Source organism: Elephantulus edwardii, unplaced genomic scaffold (assembly GCF_000299155.1).
Source record: "Elephantulus edwardii isolate Elephantulus edwardi_28Jun2011 unplaced genomic scaffold, EleEdw1.0 scaffold00047, whole genome shotgun sequence".
In the NCBI taxonomy this organism is placed as follows: Eukaryota; Metazoa; Chordata; class Mammalia; order Macroscelidea; family Macroscelididae; genus Elephantulus; species Elephantulus edwardii.
In genome coordinates this window covers 17,646,393-17,667,745 of record NW_006399797.1, presented here as the reverse complement: position 1 = coordinate 17,667,745, position 21,353 = coordinate 17,646,393, and the positions used below count along the sequence as shown (strand labels likewise).

The 21,353-nt window shown below is 37.2% G+C and overlaps 1 protein-coding gene and 2 pseudogenes across 1 annotated transcript in view; all 3 read right to left on the bottom strand.

The window, feature by feature from the left end:
• CNOT2 (CCR4-NOT transcription complex, subunit 2) overlaps positions 1–21,353 on the bottom strand; it is a 170,555-nt gene that overhangs the window by 95,492 nt on the left and 53,710 nt on the right. Inside the window, exon 2 of the mRNA XM_006886084.1 lies at positions 3,370–3,512. Coding sequence (XP_006886146.1) covers positions 3,370–3,417 — 48 coding nt within the window. The 5' untranslated portion in view covers positions 3,418–3,512. The remainder of the gene's footprint in view (positions 1–3,369; positions 3,513–21,353) is intronic.
• Positions 12,200–12,965, bottom strand: LOC102845407 (annotated as a pseudogene).
• Positions 15,931–21,332, bottom strand: LOC102872266 (annotated as a pseudogene).

Genomic DNA, 21,353 nt, shown 5'->3' with positions numbered 1-21,353 from the left:
GGTGAAACGAAGCTGCTCCTTGGAGGCAAGGATTTTGATGCTCCATCTGACATACATTTGCATGTTGCCGGGAGGGGCATCACGAGTCCTTGGAGAAGGACATCATGCTTAGAATGGTGGAGGGAAAATGCAGGAGAAGAATATGAGATGGAATGACACAGTAACTGGGGTTATGGGGAAAGGTGTGTCCAAGACAGTGAGACTGGCTCAGGAAAGGACAGGATTCAGAGCTACAGTGCAAAGGGCAGCTATGAGTCACAGGTAACTCAATGGTACATAAAACCAACAAGAAATAACAAAAGGGGGAAACACCACTATGAAGAGTAACTGGAAAGACAATTAGAAAGGTAAATCCAGGTTATACTTACATAAATTCCAGAAACCTGGATTTACTAAAAGAAAGTCACTCAGTAGTTAAGCTAAATGATGTTTAAAATGATGTTTGCATGTTTCTCTCATAAAAAAATCTGTTGCCACCAAGTAGAAAAGGTACTCATAGCTGACCCTCCATCAGGTTCCCAAAGTTGTAAATCATATAAGAGGTATCTGCCCATTTTTACCCTGCAGAGTTACTGGTAAATCTGAATCACCAGGTAGTTATAGCCTTTGAGTTAACAATGCAACTCCCTACAGACTACTCCACCAGGGCTCCCTCATAGATAGGATAATTAGAGAAAGGTGGGGGAAATTACAGAAAAAAATATACTCACTGTCATACTGAGTCAGTTTTGAACTACAATAACCCCAGGAAGCCCTGGTGGCTTAGTGGTAAGAATCTGTGCTGCAATCCTGGAGTCATGCAGTTCGAATCTGCCACCTGCTCCATGGGAGAATGATGGGCAATCTCATCTCATGCAATTACTGTCTCTGAAACACGCGCCCCCCCGCCCCCAATGTCAGCTAAGGGTCAAATACAACTTGACAGTACACAGCAACAGCCTTATAAACAATAGGAAAAAACATGGTTCAGTCTTGTACCATCCTAACTGAGTTTAAATTTAGAGGGAAAAATTAAACACAAAGTAGAATCATTTTAAAATTCAATACTTCAACCAGCATCCACGCTGCTAGCTGCAAGCACTGAGCCCAAAGCAAATGCATTGTCCTAAACTAAATTTCTAAGGCTTTTTCAATTCTATAAGGAAATGAGAACTGGAAAAATCCTTTCCGTTAAACTCTAGAATATGAACCTATTATTAAATAGCACTGTAAGACATATGCTGTCCTCCAAATACAAAGCCATCACTGGTGAGCAAAAACAGGTATAACACAGATACAAACCCAATTCTATATGCTAAGGAAAATAAAGGATAAAGTTCTAACAAATTAAAGAATTTAAATAATCTTCATTTATATATATATAAACTCTTCATAGGTACCACTATAGGTACACATTTTAGTTCAGTGATTTACTTAATAGTACGCTAAATATCTAATACATTTATTACAGTCATCACAACATCAAGGAAGAAGCTGTATTTATACACATGCTTTTGAGAATTTGTCAAATATATAAGTTTCTGATCCAGTTCTAAATAACTACTTTTATAAGTATTTCAGTTACATCAAATAATATTAAAAACATAGTAACAAAAATGAAAGCTAGTTTCAGTCACCAAACCCTAAAAACCTGAGTTATCTGTAAATAATATGTTTAGAACAATATGATGCTTTTTTAATAGAATGAGCAGGACTAAACAAATCTCTTCATGAAAATATATAATTCTATTTTTCCCTCTTTTTCAAGTAAATGTAAATTTTAATATCCAAAGTAAAAAAGGATTCCTTGAGGTAAATTAATTCTATTGTATCATAATACAAAAGTTCTATACTTTAAAAAAATGAATTCTAAAACAAGAAAAGAACATAACACAGAATCACTATATCCTTGAAATTATTTTAAAAGTATGTGAACAATTCATATGCTATGAGTCAAGGCAATTGGAAGTGGTTGTAGGGAAGGACAACTATATATGAGGTACAAGAAAATACCAACTTTCATGCTGGTTAAGTCTATGGGGTCAATTCAGAAAAGAAAGGATTAGAAGGAAAACAGATTCAAGTTAGTTGAAACTTTGAAAGTTAAATATAACACTATTTCTTATTAGGTGTTATAATCTCAAGGGTTTGGGGTTATGTTTTGTTTGTTTGTTTCTGCATTATGAAGGTTTATTTACAACTTGTTCATTTTCCCATAAGATTTATCAAGGTAAGGTAAGGAATAAGTAGATAAATAATAAGCCAATCATTATCACAGCATGAGTTTTTATAAACCTAGAGGGAAGAAACTGGTGAATGCAATGGGGAAAAGGTTAAGTAGTTATCTGTGCAGAAACCCTAAAGCCTTATTCCTACTTAAACTCTAAACTTCACTGTATTCTCCATCACTATTTACTTTGATAACATGGATAATATTTTTCTTCGAAAACAATTTATAATCCTTAATATTTTTTTCAAAAAGAACACTAATAAATAACAATACGTTTAAAATTAAGCATCATCTGAAAGCTGATAGAAATAGTACAATTAGTCACATTTTGAGTTTCTATAAGCAATATATGAGAATTATTACCTCATTAGTAAATTAGTAACAAGAATCTAGCATCTAAAAAAAGGGAGCTCTGGTGGCTCAGTGAGTAAGAAGTTATGCTGCCAACTTAAAGCTAATGGTCTGAATCCAACAGCTGCTCTACTGAAGAAAGATAAGCAAAATGCTCTTGTACGATTTATAACTTAAAAAGCTAAAGGCTCAGCTATGAGTTGGTTCCAGCTCAACGGCAATGAGTTTGAGAGCTGTTTTTGTTTTGTTTTAGAGAATTTTAAGTAGAGCAAACTAATGAGTTAGAATTCAGTATAATGTGTGTGGATCTTTGTGCACCATGGGTTTTTATTATTTCTATTTTTTCTATTCTAATATTCTCTATATTTCTATGAGAATCTATTGGCTAGAAAACAGTTCATAACTTTGAATTGAGTTTTAAGGAAATAATGAATATACAGTGTCTAGTTGGAGCCCAGTTAAACAGTCTACATTTTCACAAGTTTTTCAGAAAATTTTAATTCTGGTACTACTAGACTATAACTTGATATATTTAACTACTATCCAGTCAATATCATTTAACCATGTATACAGTCTACATACACACACACACATTCACAAATTCCAGTATTCCAACAATCACGTGCATTTAGAATGCATTTTCCGTCCTTTAACCATCAACTACATTAAATAAAATTTGTTTTAAATTATAACTAAAATTTTTCAAATTGAGTATACTTGAATCTGCTGGCTTTAGTTAAATAGTAACACATTAAACACTTAGATATAGGTATGTGACCAACAGAATAAAAGAAAAATGATATTCTTACCTGGTAGTTTCTTTTCTCAGATAATGTATGTCCATCAGTCCTCACCATAGAGTCGTGTCCTTTCCTCACAGTACTGGAGGCAATCAAATAGAACTGTCACTCAAAGGTCGTGTCACAGGAAGGACCGCCCACCAGTTCTCCCTCTAGAGTGGAATTATCCAAAAGCCGTCAAAATTACTAACATGTAATTTACAGTAATACAAATATCCAATGATACATTTTAAAAATAAAACCATTTTAAAAATAAAACCAAAGGTACTTGTTTTGTATGTTGACATACTTTCCTTTTATAAATTTAGATAGTGTTAAATTAGCAGAAATACTTGCAAAAGAAATTATGTATAAAAAATTCTTCCCTCCCACTTTAACTCCACAATTAAAATTATCCATCCCATCACCTATATAAGAAATTGCAGTGAATAAAAATGAATACATCAGCTCAAATTTGGCACATATAAATTTTATTTAAGTAAACATATTCATGTCAACTTTAGAAATAATTCTGATTCAGTCACTGAATTTAAAATGTGTCCCCTTCAAATGCTCTGGGAATTAATACAGTTGCTGATTCAACTTAGCTTGTGAAGTTTACTATAATAAGACAGAAATAAAACAAGTTCTTAAAATAATTAACAGTCACAAACTTAGAAGTTCACAATAAATGTTCATTTCCTTGATGTACTTCTACATCAACTTTCCAATTTTATATATGTCTTTATTAGGTGCTCTCAGGTCAATTATGACTCATAGAAACTTGATGAACAACAGATCTGAACTTTGCCCTAAGGAAAATGATGAAGTTAAAGAACTGAATGAACAGAAGATTTCAAAGAGAAGCTCATGAAGACAATACAAAGTATTATAACAAAATGTGCAAAGAACTGGAATTACAAAAATCAAAACGGAAGATCTCCTTCAGGATTTCTCAAGCTGTAGAAACTGAAGAATAAATTCCAGTCTCAAGTGGCAATATTGAAAGATGCTGTGGATAAGATCTTGAATGATTCAGGAAGCATCAAAAGAAGATGGAAGAAAATGACAGCCACTGTACCAACAAGAATTTGCTGACAAGAAACCATTTCAGGAAGCAGCGTATGATCAAGAACCGACAGTAATAAAGGAAATTCAAGTTGTTCTGAGGGCACTGGCAAAATAGAAGACCCAGAAATTGATGGAATACCAAATGACATATTTCAGCAAACAGATGAAGCACTAAGCCAGGAAATGTGGAGGAGAGCTATCTTACCAACCGAATGGAAAAAATCTGTTATTTATTCCCATTCCCAAGAAAGGGAATTCAATAGAATTTGCAAATTTTTTAATAACATCACTAATATCACATAGAAACAAAATCTTGCTTAAGACTCTCCCAAAACAGCTAGAACAGTACACTGACACTGAACTGCCAGAAATACTATCTGGTTGTTTTTTTTAAAGGGGCTCTGCCAGTAGGGATATCATTTGTGGATGTCAGAAGAATCTTGGCTGAAAGCAAAGTTGCACTATAACCCCAAAGGCACATAGTGTGAATCCACCAGCTACTCCACAGGAGAAAGATGGCCAATCTTTTCCCTTGGGATTAACTTCATCTGAAAATCCACTGGAGAGTCAGCTATGGGTCAGTTCCAACTCAATGTCACACAGCAATCCATAAAGATGTCTTTTAGTGTTCTAACAACTCTGCCAAGCCATTTGACTGTGTGGATTACAATTAATTATGGGTAACTTCGAGACAAATATGAATTCCAGACCAATGCCTGACTGTGTTTATGAAACCTATACCTAGACCAATAAACTTGTCCGAAGAGAGCAAAGCACATGATATAGAATCAAGAAAACAGTGTCACAGATGCATCCTTTCCCTCTACCTTTTCACTCTACATGATAAACCGATCATTTGAGAAGCTGGACTTTATGAAGAAGGATGTGGCAACAGATGACACAACCGTGCTCAACAGAAGTGAGGATTTGAAATGTTTACTGCAGAAAATCAAAGATTATAGCCTTAGTATGTATGATATCTCAGTATCAAGAAATCAAAAATTCTCATCAGTGAACCAAGAAGCAGTATCATGACAGGTGGATAAAAGATCAACATTGTTAACAATTTCATTTTACTTGGATCCAGAGTCAACACCCTTGGTACCAACAGTAAGGAAATCAAAAGATGAGCTGCATTGGGAAAATCAGTTGTCAAGGACCTCTCTAGAGTCCTAATGAGCAGCAATGTTAGTCTAAAGACTGAGGTGTGCCTGGTTCAAGTCATGGTCTTTTCAACTGCTTCATGTATCTAAAAAGTTGTACAATGAGTAAGGATGACAGGAGAATTGATGCCTTTGAATTGTGGTCCTGGAGAAGAATACTGAACATGCCATGGGTTGGCAAGAAAAGAAATGTGTCTGTCCTGAAGAAAGTGAAACCAGGGTGCTCCCTGGAGGCAAACATGATGAAACTTCATCTCACATATTTTGGGCATGTTGTCAAAAAGGGGCAGTCCTTAGAGAAGGACATATTAGCAAAGTCAGAATGTCAGCGCAGAGAGGAAGACCCTTGACGACACAGCTACTATAACAATGGGGTCTGAGGTGTCAGAGATGGTGAGTTTGGCTCAGGATTAGGCAAGGAACAAAGCTACTGTTCATGGGGTTGCTAAGAGTTGTAGTTGACTCGATGGTACATTAACAACAGAATTCACTTGTTTACAAGAGAAAAGAAAAATAATGCTCATTTATAAATATAAACAGAGACAAGTCAGTCCAAAACAACAATGCACTGTGCAATTCAAGCTCAAAAATCACTGAAGCAAAAATGAGTCACCACATATGCTAACACAAAAACTCAAACTGAAAATAAGAGTTAAAAAACTGAAGAGTCTGCAAAGCATCTGTAAATGCAAAGACAAAACTCTCTAAGTTTTAATAGAATATTTACTACCATTCACTGCCATCAAGTTGATTCTGACTTATAACAACCCTCCACTAGGCTTCTAAGGCTGTAAATCTTAACAGGAAGAGACCTCCTTGAGCTGTAAGAGAACTGGAACCAATGGAGACAGCCAGTTAGTAATGCCATCCTACTGACTATGGCATCAGAGCTCTTAAAAATATGAATATTTACTAAAATAATAGCAGAGGGTTGCTATGAGTCGCAAGTGACTAGATGGCACATAACAACACAACAATAATTGAAAATTACAATGAAATTTATAGCAGTATTTTACTATTTAAAAAAATTTATCTTGGGAGGGAAATCAAATACAATTTGTGAGCGTGAATCACTATTTAAAAAGCAATACATAGACATACATAACTGTACAAATAAATTATCATTAAAAAGCAACCTACTAAGGATGACATCAACTATGAGTATTATTGTTAGGTGCTGTCAAGTTCATTCCAATACATAATAATCCAATGTACAATAAGAAGGAGCTCTGGTGGCCTAGTGATAAGGAGCTGCACTGCAATCCTGGAGGCATGTGGTTCAAATCCACCAGCTGCTTTATGGAAGAAAAATGGGCAATCTCCTCCCATGCTATTAAACTGCCTATGAAAACCTGGTAGAGGACCAACTATGAGTCAGTTCCAACTCTACAATACACAACAACATGTACAACAAAACACTGCAAATCAATGGTATGATTGAGCTCCCTGTTGTCAATTCATCTCATTTTTGCTGACCATCAACTTTGCCAAGCCTAAGACCTTTTCCAAAGTACATGAGACAAGGTCTCACCAACCTTGCTTCTAAGCAACATTCTAGCTACACATTTTCCAAGACAAATTAGTTCTTCTAGCAATCTAAGGCTTATATAACAATTCAAACACATTAAGTCTTTGATCTTATTTATTGCCCAACTTTTCCACACATACAGAACTCAAAATACCCGGGGGCTTGGGTATTTTCAGACACACATTAGTCTTTACAGTGACATCCTTTTTCTTTCTATTACTTTAAGAGGTCAGATACAGCTGCTTTATCCAATGCAGCATATCATATGATAGCCTGACTGCTGATTCCAATGCACTGATTATGGGTCCAAGTAAATCCTTGACAACTTCAATTTTTTTTCTCCACTTCTCAAGATGTCGTTTACTGATCCAGCTGCAGGGATTTTTGTTTTGTTTACATTGAGGTAAAAATTCACACTGAAGGCTATAGTTTTTTTATCTTCACCAATAAATACTTTAATCCTTTCACTGTTAGAAAGCAAGTTGTATGTACTATCTGATAAGCACAGATTGTTAATCAATCTTCTTCAAACCCTGCTATCACATTCTTCTTCAGATAACCCACCATGCTGGATTATTTTCTAAGCAATAAGGGAAGTAATACAACTTTATACTTAGGAATAAAGATACAATTTCGACTGGCACACATAATTCCTGATTTTCAAGCATATAGGATCCTTTGCTCTGTTGGAATGACTGCTTCCTAGGTCTATATACAAGTTCCTCTAGTGTACAATTGCGTGTTTTAAAATTTGAGTTCTTTGCAGTGTTATCTGTAATTTGGTATGCTGCGTTCAGGTGAATTATCCGTATAGTTTAAAAATAATAAACAAAGGTAAACATTTTCCAATATTATCTCCTTTCAGTCAACAAGCATTCAACATGAATCTCAAATGATGTCATTTCAATGAATCTACTTTGAATTTGAGGGTTCTCTTTCAATGCATTGCTGCAATCCTTAATTGTCTTCAGCAAAATTTTATTTGCACTGATATTAGTAACATTTGGCAAATTCTACATTTACTTGACTCATTCATCACTATAATACCCTATAAAAGATGATTTACATGAGAATAAATGGTCAGTAATTATCCTAAAGCAAAAATGAGAAGAAGAGTGGTCACAGGAAATGCAGTTACAGAAAACAGGACAATCAAAACAGGAGAGAACAGGGTTCGGGTCTGTTGTTCACCGGGTCGTTATGATCTGTACTGAACTCAGCAGCACCCAAAACCAGCAAACAGAATTCATGAGAATACTGACAGACTATGAGACATATAATCAATGACATGGAATAACTTGTGTAGAAACTGTTAAATGGGAACATAATTTGTTGTGTAAACACTCACCAAAACCCAACAAAGTATTATTTCAGTAAAAAAAAAATAAATAAAAAAGGTTGGTTGTTTTGGTTTGTTTTTTTTTTTAAAAAAAAGACAATGTTTTTAAAGAAATAAAACATTAAAAGATACTATTTTGAATAAAAGTATTAAAAATAATATCAAGTAATAAAAATTTATTGTGTGCCTTCTAAGACATGGCAGGTTGCTCACTGAAAGATCAGCAAATTAGAATCCACTAACTACTCTGCAGAAAAAAATGGGTAGTCTCCTCCTGTAAAGATTTATAGCTTCAGAACTGACTGGACGGTAGTGGTTTGGTTTAAGATATTTAAAGATGCACCATTTTACACTCACATCAGCAGTGAACAGAGAGAAAACCTATGTCTATTCACCCAACAGAATACTAAGCAGCACTGAAAAACAGGAACTCATAAGATACTATACAACATGGGGGATCCTGGAGGACATTATGCTGAGTAAAATATCTCAGTCACAAAAGGATAAATACTGTATAACACCACTGTTTTAAAACAGGGCTGGCATGAAGGTTTGGGGAAACGAAGAAAAGAGGGGATAAATAATGAATACTGGTCAAAGGAAAGGACTGTTTCAAAATGACTATATAATTAGGCATTCTCTGTATGACAACAGTCCAGAATAAGAGGTGCATAGCAAAATGGACTGGGAGAAAGGTGGAGGAGCAAACTGGGAGGAAATTATGCAACAATGAAAATTTATAAAAAGAAACAACCACCGCCCACAACTGAACTGGGGAGAGGTAGGGAGAAAAGGGTGCAACAATGAATGAATGAAAAATCCAACTTTTCTGTAAAGTTTCGTCAAAATCATAATATATATTTTAAAAAATGTTTAAGGAGCCTGTAGGTACAGTATTCTCAACAGGAAGAGTACTAAATATCCCATTGGATTGTCAAAAGAACAGACACATCTTAGAAAAGTGGCAGAGTGCTAGGAGGCAAGAATGGTAAAGTTTCATCTCACATACTTAGGATGTGTCAATGTTAGGTGCCTAGGCCAAGTTCACTGTCTCTGACACACCTGATCCCACTGCCAAAGTCACTATGTCAATACATCTCCTCTAGGGTCTGCTAAAAGGGACATCATACTTGGAAAGGTGGAGGGTAAGTAAAAAGATCCTCAACATGATGAGTTTACACAGTGATGGTAGCAATATGTATGTTAGAGATGATGAGAATGGCACAGGATAGGAAAGGATTTGTATCTGCTGCTGTTCTGAGTCGTACTCAATTCGACAGCACATAATGAGAACAATGGTACAGTATGACCCACTCTGTAGTGGACTGTACTGCTAATCCAAAGGATACAACTTTCAGTTCAAATCCACCAGAAGAAAGACAGTCTCCTCCCAGGCAATTAGAAAACCTGCCAGAGGGTGAATTGAGTTGGTGGTGTAGTCAATAAGGAGTTGGGCTTCTAAAGAAAAGGCCATGGTTTCTTTAGCACTTCAAATCCACCAGGAGCTCTATGGGAAAAAAACAGGAAATCTTCTCCCATGAAATTTTGTAGCCACAGAAACCCAATGGAGGGTTAGAATTGACTACAGTAAGGTAGATTTTGGTTTTCTGCATGGTGCAGTTGTTACATGCTCAGCTGATAAATCAAGGGTCAGCAAGTGTGAATCCACCAGCAATCTGATAATCACAGTTAGGTGATAATGTTTTACTTCATTCTGACCATCTTATATTGCATATATTTGGTTGGCTTACTTCTAAGATGTTACACTCTCTACCTAATTCCTCACTTATCAATGATCTCATTATCTAACTTTTCATATTTACAACAGGAAAAAATTTACTATTTTCCTAGTTTGCCTGTTACTGATGTATGCCTGGGAGTAATGAATGTTGAGGTGTAAATTAAGGGTAAAGCTGGCAGTGATATATAAGTTTACTTGCCAACTTGTTTGGGCCATAATTCACAGTAGTTTGGCAGTTGTTTAGTTACTGGGTGCTGTCGAGTCAGAACCCACTTCTAGCTGATCATCCAGAGGGTTTTCAGAAGCCAGATTTCTCACCTTCCTCCAGCAGAGCAACTGGTAGTAGCTCTGGGTTGGCAAACCAACTTGTTATCTATCAGGTCTGTGATCTCATGTCACTTAGCATTTTTGTGTAACACTGATTTTCACATCTTGAGAAGCTAACCATGTTGATGAGGAATGGATACATAGCAAAAACATTATTATTATTACCAAACATACATGTATCTTTTGAGTTAAGTGCATCTTATTAGAAAAAATAAAGGGCTAAATTTTCCTAACTATAAGCAGCTCAACAAGAAAAAGGTAAACAAACCAATCACAAAATAGGCACAGGATATGAATAGGCATTTCACCAATAAAGACATTCAGATGGGAAACAAACATCTGAAGAAATGTTAAAAATCTCTAGCTGGCAAAGAGATGCAAATCAAAACAACTATGAGAATCTCATCCCAGCAATAACAGCAAAGTTCAACAGGGCAGCAAACAAACTCTAGTTAGGTTGTGGACTCTTACTGCTGGAGGGAATGTAAAATGGTACAACCACTATGGAAGGCTATCTGGTGCCTCAAAATGCTGAAAACAGAAATATCATTTGACCTAGCAATCACACTACTGAGAATATATGCTAAAGAAACCAGAACCTCAACTCAGATGCACATGCACATTCATGTTTAGTGCTTCGTTATTTACAACAGCAAAGAGGTGGAAGCAACTCAAGTGCCCATCAACAAACAAAAGCACAGGAAAAACTATGGTACATTCATACAATGGAATATTTCACAGCACTGAAAAACAATTATCTCATAAAACATTACACAAAATGGCCTGGAGGACAGCATGTTGAGTGAAATATCTCAGTCACAAAAGGACAGATACCTCACAGCACAGCTGTTATAAAATAGGACTGACTGGCGTAAGTGGTTGGGGTGGGAGGAGAATAAGAAAATAGTACACAGATAATGAACACTGTACTTCTTTGGAAAAGATGAGAGGAAGAGTAGTCCAAAATGAATATATAAGCATTACATGTATGACAACAATCTGGAATAAGAGGTACATTGCAAAGTGAACTGGGGCAGTGGGTAGGGAAGAGGAGGGAAGAAAATGTGCAAAAAGGAATGAATTATTTTTTTTTTAAAAAAAAAAGAGGATAAACGATATATGAACACTCAAGTAGAAGCAAAATAACTTTCCTGGATCATGACTGAGTTACAGAAGAAAGAAAATTCTTTGAAACAAAAGGAATTGAAAATACAAGTCAAAACCTTGGGATACAGCTAAGGTAGTCAGTTGTTAGATGTCAGTGTACAGCAGTAAGCAAAACTTAAAAAAAAAAAAAAAGAGGTCAAAATAAACTACTTAACACCTCTAGCTAATAGAAAAGAACAACAAGCTAATACCAGTCTCTAAAAGAAAGAAAATTACAAGGACAAGAGCTGAAATCAATGAGACAGAAAACAGAAAAAGGATTGAAACCATCAACAAAACCAAGAGTTGGTCCTTCAAAAGGGCTAAAAAAATAAACAAATGGCAAACTTAAGAAAGAGAAGATACAAATAGCTCAAATAAGAAATGAACAAGGTAACATCACAACAGAACCAGCTGAAAGGAAACTGGTAACAGAGTATTATTAAAAGCTTTACTAAAGTAAATATTTTTTTAAAAAACAAAAGAAAAAACCCAGTAATTTATTAAAAGCCTTCCCCCACCCCCAACCCTCGCTGTGTTTAGGGTCACTTTTTCCGCTTGTAGATCTTGTGCACTAGTCCCAGGAAGATGGCTGGGGACAAGGGAGCAGCATACCACTCAATAAGCCCCGTAAGTGGCTGAAACGTGTAAAAAAAAAAAAAAAAAAAAAATTAAAAACATAAAAAATTTTAAAAAAAAGTGGCTGAAACTCCCTTCTTCATACTGCCTGAACACAGCACACAGCTCCAGTTCCTCATACAGTGCCTTCACCAGGATCTGGTGGTGTTCTGGAGAGGCCCGCTGTAGACACTGAATCACCAGTCAACAGTATTTACTGTCCTAGATGTCAGTGCCAATCTTGCCTGTCACACTTGGGTCATCAAAAAATCAAGGTAAGCATCCTGAATCTGAAAGAATTCGCCCATCTCTAGCAGGATCTTCGTAGTGTTGGCATGTTCCTTCTCCCAGTTGATGCCTACCTACCTCATACACAGCTACAGGAAGATAAAAGGAGTTGAAAGCTGTCTTGTCCTTGACAATGGATTTGTATCTCTTTTCAGTGAATCTGCTGAGATCTACCTTGTTCTGAGGGGCAGTGATGAGGTCCAAGGTTTGTTCAATCTCAGTCTGAAAGGAACCCTGCAGGAAGAGCTACATCAGGTTCAGTTAATAGGGCTGCTCCTGGCAGTAGAGCTTCAGCAAGCAGTAGATACATAATTCCAGCAGTATGGCAACATTGATGGCATCCAGACCAATGCCTGGCTTCTGATACCTGCAGGGCTGTCCATGTCGGGTAAGGGCTGAATTCATGATGTCATCTTATACAAGGAAGAAAGTTTGGAGCAGTTCTACATACCAGCCCACTGGCAGGGCCCACTGCAGACTCTCAGCATCCTGTTTCCTGGGCTCCACCAACTCCTGGAACATTATCAGCACTGTTAACCTTCAGTTGTATTTTTCTCCAATTGGCACTGGACTCTTAAGACCTTCCTGGCTGAGTAACATCATCTCCTATTTCTGGGGACCCCAAATCATCCTCAGCACCTTGACAATCTGGGAGAAGTGCTGGATGAAATCCTGCTTCTCTTGGGCATAAGCTGCTGATTTCTGGTCTCTGTTCATTCTGTTCTTGAATGCCAATTCTTTCTTGGTCTACTGCAGTAAATTTTAAAACCTAGAGGAAATGGACAACTTCCTAGAAACCCACTCTACCAAAACTGACACAAAATGGAACACCTATTATAACAAAAGAAGAAGCTGCGCAAGTCATAAAAGATTCCCCCAAAATCCTGACCCAACCCACTTCACTTTGGTGAATTTACCAAACATACAGAGATGAACTATCATCAATTCTACTTAAATTATTTCAAAAAATAGAAAAAGAAGAAATACTCCTCCTAAAACCAAAAGCAGGCAAAGACATCACAAGAGAAAACTATACACCACTATCTCTTAGGAATATAAATACAGAAATCCTTATCAAAATCCTGGCCAACAGAATCCAACTGTATTTAAAAAAAAAATCATCATAACCAAGTGGCTTTCATAACAGGAATGCATGGATGGTTGAACATTAATGGTTCAACATTTTAAAAATATTAATTTATCACAATAACAAAGCAAAGAACAAGAACCACATGATCCTATCAACTGACGCAGAAAAGGCCTTTCTTTGATAAAATCCAAAACTGTTTCTGATTAAAACATTCAGTAAAATATGAAGGGGGGAACTCCCTCAATATAGTGAAAAGTATAAGTGTAAAATGAAAATCCAGTGGAGAAAGACACAAGGCACTCCTCTTGCAAACAGGGAGTAGACAAGGAAACCAACTTATAACCATTCCTAATCAATAATGTATTGGAAGTTCTAATAGGTAAACAAGGCAAAATAAGGAAGTAAGAGGCATCCAAATTGGCAAAGAGATGGTGAAACTATCACTAAATGCAGATAATATGACTGTGTACACAGAAACCTCCAAGACTCAGCAAAAAACCAGTTAGACCTAGTAAGACTAGTAGAGTGCCAGGATACAAGAAAACATTTAAAAATCAGTTGGATTAAAAAAAAAAAAATCAGTTGGATTTCTGTACAGCAACAAAGTAAACATGGAAAAGGAAACCAGAAAAGCAGTTATCATTTATAACTGGTAACAACAGGTGAAACACTTAGGAACAAATCTAATAGGGACAAAAAAGAATTTTGTAAAGAAAACTACAAATTCATTCTTCAAAGAGATAAAAAAGATAATATCCAGAGTTATTTGGAAAAGGAGACAACCTCTTCTAAAAAACAAAAATGAGTCTCACTCCTTAATACTAGACATCTGTAGCAAACAAAACACAGTAAGAGATTAATGTAATAGAATCAAGAACCCAGAAATTAACCCATCTATCTACAATCATCTGATACTTTGAATGACAGCCTCTTTAACATATAGAGTGAGCAAAACCGGGCATTTTTCTGTAGAAAATTGAAACAGGATCCACATCTCACACCAAACACAAAAATCAACTCAAAGTGGATCAGGAAGTTAGGCATAAAGCCCCAAATTATCAAGATCAAATGAGACAAAATGTGAACAAATTTAGAAGCCCTAGCCTATGGCATAAATGGGCTTGCAAATATAACAAAAAATGCACAACCAAGAGAGGGTAAAATTGACAAACAAGGCCTTCTTAACGTAAAATCAGTGTGTGCATCAAAAACTTTTTCCATTTAGATGAAAAGCAAGTCCACATGCTCGGAAAATACATTTAGCTAGCACTCTGAAAAACCTCTTGAGTGTGCTACTAAAGAACAATGTCAATCTAGAGACTAAGGTGAACCTGATCAGGCCATACACTTCTAAAATTGTGTTTTACGCATCTGAAAACTGGACAATGAATAAGAATGACAAAGAGAAATGTATGACTTTGGGCTGTGGTGCTTGAGAAGAGTACTGAACATAAATACCATGGACTGCCAAGAGAACAAACAAGTCTGTCTTGGAAAAGGTGAAACCAGGTTGATTCTTTGAGGCAAGAATTTTTTTCCCCTTTTTCTTTTAAGGTTTACGCTTTCATTCAACTGGTCTCAGGTCAGCATAAAGGTAAAAGTGCCTCTGCATCTCAGCCACCCCATGAGACCAATAGTCTTCATATTTCTAGAGCTGGGGGGAGGGGCAAGGTCACAAAAAAGTAGGACCTCCAACGGCTGACTACTGAAAACAAAAACTAAACTAAAACAACAAGTACTGAGGAGGAAGATTTTTTTTTGTAATTTTGATTACATTTTATTTACACAAAAGCAATGCTATCCTATCACATTCTGTCCATATGTGAACTGGGGATTGGGGGATGGAACACTTCTGCTTAGGGGCAAAGGAGAGACTTTTGGAAAGGTAGGAGCTTCCCGTCATATCATCATGTATGATTATTTGGAATGACTATTTAAAATAAGAAAGAACAATGTATAATCAAAGTCCTAGGCCACAATGGAGAACTTGGGTGGGAGGGGTGGAATTCCTGCTCCATACCAACTGCTGTCACTCTCATTGTTCCAGTTTTTAAATCCTGAGTCAAGCACAAAACAAAAAACAAAATTTTTAAGAAAAGTAACAAAACAATACCACCTCTCATCTTTTTTTTTTTTTTTGGAGGGGGGGTACAACTTGGGTTATTTTGGTTTGTGTTTTGTTCTGTTTTAGTTATTTTTCCCCCCAAGAAAGGGTGTGACGCAACTAAACAGTATGCCCAGAAGCATGTGCAGTGGACGATGAAAGGTGCCAGACTTGTCCTACTCTTGCTTGCTGACCCGCACAAAGTATGGAGCAATGATCTTGATGTTCAAAGTGCTGGGGGCTAGCACTGTGATCTCCATCTGTATCCTGTCAGAAATGGCTGGGAACATGGTGGTCCAGCTGGACAGCACTGTGTTAGCATAAAGTTTATGAGGATGTCAACGTCACACTTCACTTCATGACGGAGATGAAGATAGTTTTGCCGATGCCACAAGACTCCATGTCGAGGAAGGAAGTGCTGGAAGAGTGCCTCAGGGAAGAAACGCTCATTGTCAATGGTGATAACTCACCCATTAGAAAGCTCATAGTCCTCCTCCAAGGAGGATGAGGAGGCTACCATGGCCATCTTCTGCTTGAAGTCCAGGGCAACATACAGAGTTTCTCCTGATGTCATGCAATTTCCCACTCAGCAGTGGTGGTGAAACTGCTGCCTCGCTCGATGAGGATCGTTATGAGGCAGTCCATCAGCTCCCAGCCAGCCAGGTCCAGATATAGGATGGCACATGAAAGGGCATATCCCTCGTAGATAGGCAAAGTATGGGTGACTCCATCACCATATACATCACGATGCTGGTGATGTGGCCAGAGGCATACAGGAACAGCATGGCCTGGATGGTGATGTACATGGCAGGGGTATTCAAAGTCATGATCTGGGTCATCTTCTCCTGGTCAGCCTTGGGGCTCAGGGGTGTCTCTATCAGCAGTACAAGGTGCTCTTCAGGGGCCATGCACAGCTCACTGTAGAAGGCGTCGTTCCAGATCTTCTCCATTTCATCTCAGGTGGTGACAATGCTATGCTCAATTGAGTACTTAAGGGTCAGGATGACTCTCCTGCTCTGGGCTTTGTCACCCATGTAGGAGTCCTTCTGGCCCATACCCACCATCAACCCCCTGGTGCCGGGAGTAAATAAAGGCTAAAACAACCCCAGGGGGCATCATCACCTGCAAAGCCGACCATGCACATGCCAGAGCCATAATGTAGATGACAACCCAGGGGGCGTCGTCACCCGTGATATACATGCCAGAGCCACTGTCAACCATGAATGCAGTGATGTCCTCATCTATGGTGAGCTGGGAGTGAACCAGCAGCAGTGACCATGTGGAAGTGTCTGTGCTCCTGGGTGGATGAGGTCTATGCTGTTGGAAGTAAGGATTTTTGAGGCTCCATCTTATATACTTTGGGCATGTTGTCAGAAGGGGCCAGTCCTTATAGAAGGACATCATGCTTGAAAGGGTAGAAGGCCAGTGTGATAGAGGAAGATTCTGGATGAGATGGACTGACCCAGTGACTGTAGTAATTGGGGGACCAGGTATGCTGGAGACAGCGATGCTGGCTCAGGATATCCTTCAGGTTAAGGTTCAGAGCTGTTGTTCATAGGGTCATTATGAATCATAGATACTCAACAGCATAGAACAACAAAGAATGCCAACTCAAAGGCAGGCAGTTCGAATTCACCAGCTGTTCTATGGGAGTAAGAAGGGCAATCTCCTCCTATGAGATTTACAGTCTCTGAAAAGTCACTAGAGGGCCAACTATGAGTTGGTTTCAACTTGGCAGCAAAGAACAACAACAACAAACAATAATAAAGAATTTGTCAAACATACACAGCAAGGTAAAATAAAGAGGAAATTATAGCAAATGATGGTAAGTCAGTTACAAAAGGATAATTATACTTTAAGAGCACTATTATAAAAAGCTATGAAATGGTTTGCACACAGAATCATTCTTGGACAGTTATCAGGTACAGCCAATAAAGAAAAGGGGAAGGAAAACTGGTAAACACGTAAACTGGTTGAAATGAAAGACATACAATGACAGTTTTATCCGAAATTAAGTAATCCAATTTCATGCATCAGTATTTAATGTTAAGACCAAAATGTGCTTGAATGATTGAATAAAACCCCCAATGATTTGTTAAATTCCAGTCAAATAAAAAAAGAATTAAAAAGGAGAAAACAGTTATATCATACTAATCCATTTGAGCTCTAGTACTTTATTTCTTTGTTATTTCCTGTTTTCTCAGATTCATTGAGAGATTCTTTCTTTTTATTCTATGTTGGTCAGAAAGCTCCACCTAAACCTGTTCTCATAGTAAGCCTGCTGGTATCTGAAATACTAGGAGACAGCACAGCTATGAGCAAGCAACCACAAATCTTGACAGGAGTACACAGAAGCTCTTTAATACCTTTACACATTTTTGGGAGTCAATCTAAAGTGAAAATTAAAAGTTATATGTAAATAAAATGCAAACACAAAACTGAAAGAATTAACTGCCAGCAGACCAGCATTATTTTGTCATTCTGTACCACCGAGTCAGAACTGACCCATGGCTGACTCTCCAACAGGTTTTCAAAGGCAGTAGAATCCTATCTTTCTCCTGTGGAGCAGTTGGTGATTAGAACCCTGTACCTTTGAGTTGGCTGTGCAACTCCTTAACACTAAGCCACTAGAGCTCCCTAAGCAGCACTATCATCAATGTTAAAGGATGGCTATCAGGAAAAAGAAAAATTATATCAATGAAAACACAAATATGTACCAAAGGAATACTCTATTGAAACTGGTAAATATGTTAAAGCACTTTAAATACAACTTCTTTATCAACAACTGTTTCAAGATAATGGAGAACTAATATGGATCTCAAACTAATTGTCCTGGATACCAAACTAACATAACTGATCTTCCAGCAGGTTTTCAGAGGCTATAAATCACATAGAAAGAGACTGCCCATCTTTGCCCCATGGAAACACTGGTAGATTTGAACCACCACAGAGATCCTACTTTTGGTTAGCAGCACAACTCCTTACTGACTACGCCAATCAAACTCCCTAATAGTATACAAAGATGTAAAACATAAATAACACAAAGACCAGGATAATAGAAATAGGTGTTTATTGGGATGTTCCATACACCTTAAGAAGTGGTACACTCTTGTCTGAGAGATTTTAAAAACTTAAAGATGCACCACAACAAGATAAAGGTAAATAATCCAATTGAAAAATGGGCACAGGATATGAACAGACACTTCACCAAAGAAGACATTCAGATGGCCAACAAGCACATGAAGAAATGTTCAAAATCCCTAGCTCTAAGAGAGATGCAAATCAAAACAACTATGAGACATCATCTCACCCCAGTCAGAATAGCAAAATTTAACAGAACAGCAAGCAACAAATGCTGGCAAGGTTGTGGAGAAACTGGAACCCTTATTCACTGTTGGTCGAAGTGTAAAATGGTGCAACCACCGTGGAAAGTGGCGTGGCGCTTTCTCAAAAAGATGCAAATAGAGATACCATTTGACCCAGCAATTCCACTACTGGGAATATACTCTAAAGAGACCATAACCGACATCCAAGCAGATATATGCACACCCATGTTTACTGCGGCTCTGTTCACAATAGCAAGGAGTTGGAAACAACCCAGGTGCCCATCAACAAACAAATGGATAAAGAAGCTGTGGTATATTCACACAATGGAATACTATGCTGCATTGAAAAACAAGGAACTCATGCAATATTATTCAAAGTGGGTGACCCTGGAGGACATTATGCTGAGTGAAATATCTCAGTCACAAAAGGACAAATACTACATGATGCCACTGTTGTAGAATGGGTCTGACATCAGGATTCGGGTAACACTGAGAAAAACTGGATAAATTATGTATACTGCATTGAAACAGATGAGGGAGAGAACAATTTAAAAGCAATCTATGATAGGGTATCATGGTTATCACAAGAGTCCAGAATTAAGGCTGCACAGTGGAGTTTACTCGGGTTATAGGGGAGGGGGGGAGGGGGATTGTATACCAATGAGAGAATTTTTTACTTTTCAATGAGAGGCGCGAACTCAGGGGTTGGGGGGGTTGGGGGGAGCTGGGCAGGGAGGAAAGTGCAACAATGAATGAATGGAAATCCAAAACCTCCATAAATGTTCATCAAAATTAATACAGTAAAATTTTAAAAAACCCTTAAAGATGGATATTCTAACTCTGAGATTATTCATTAAATAGACAAGCCATTAATTATCCAAGAAAAAAAGAGAAATAAAAATCTTTTAAAGTACACAAAAATATCAGAAAAGGCACAAAAACAGTGGAGGAACAGAATGAAAAAAAAATTGGGGGGGAATCAAACAAACTTAAGATTTAAAAAATCATTTAAAAGAATTTGTTCACAATATGTAAGCATTATTAACACTTCTATTAAGAACAAAATGGCTATAATAGATCTTAAAAAAGCAAGACTTAACTATAAGTTATACCACAAAAAAGTAGTTTAAATATAACTATAGTCTAATAAAATGATGAAGATAACATACCAGGAAAAAGGCCAATCAAAAAATTAAATTTCAAAGGAAAGTGTTTTAATAATTATAAAAAGAATATTTTACTAATGCAAATATTAGTAACATTACAAACTCAAAAGGTCAGTAATATGCAATCTAAATAATATACTCATCCCTCATTTATCAAGATGATTGGGTTCCAAAGACCAGGTCCTTATAAACAACTACTGTTATGTGAGACCTGGGTCCACACCCCATTTCTGGTGCTGGTGGTCCTGCCCCTGGCTGCTCACTACCTGTCAAGCACACCCAGTACATCATGGGATCCGATGCTATGTATGGCAGCATCCCTATCCTTTGCGTTCCCCTCTCCTAACAAGTCTCCAGGGTGACCTCACTCATCTTACATATCTGCTCCAACATTGTTCCCTTCCTTCTTCCTCCCTTTTACCTTCCAACTAAGGAGACTTTCCTAGAGGTACTATGTCCAACCTCTCCATGACAATCTAAAATGTCATACTTCCCCAAGGCTAAGACATCATGAAGGAATGAGAAATGACTTCCTGTGACCAGCTGTCACCAGATCTCCAGTAAATAATTTATGGAGGCCCATAGAGCATGTCCCAGGCCAAGTTATGATGCATCTCCTGTAAGAGTCCCAGATCATCCAAGTGTTAAGAATTGTACACAAAATTGTCATAAATGTAAAATGCTGTGTAACAAGACAGTGAGTAGAGGCGTAAATAAAGAATACAGCAAGAGAAGCCCTTATTAAGCAGTGGATCTAGATTGCTTTATCAGGATTAAAAATCCAAGTTTTGAAATTCTCATTACTTCCATAAAGTCCAAGTCTTTGGGGACATAATAAACTCTTTTGTAGCATTTATTCTCTTTTGGTATCTTTGTGTCTTTTTTCGATCTACTGGATACCTTCACGTGAATAAATACAAAAACAAATCTATCTTTAAAAGAAAAAAAAAAAGTAAATTTACAGTCCTCAAAGGAATTCCAACTCCACCACGTTTCAAGATCTTCATTACAAATCTGTATGCAAATTTTTATGGGAGGAGATGGCTCACCTTTCTTCCATGGAGAAATTAATGGGAAGTGAATCATTATTAAATTTTAAGGGGTCAA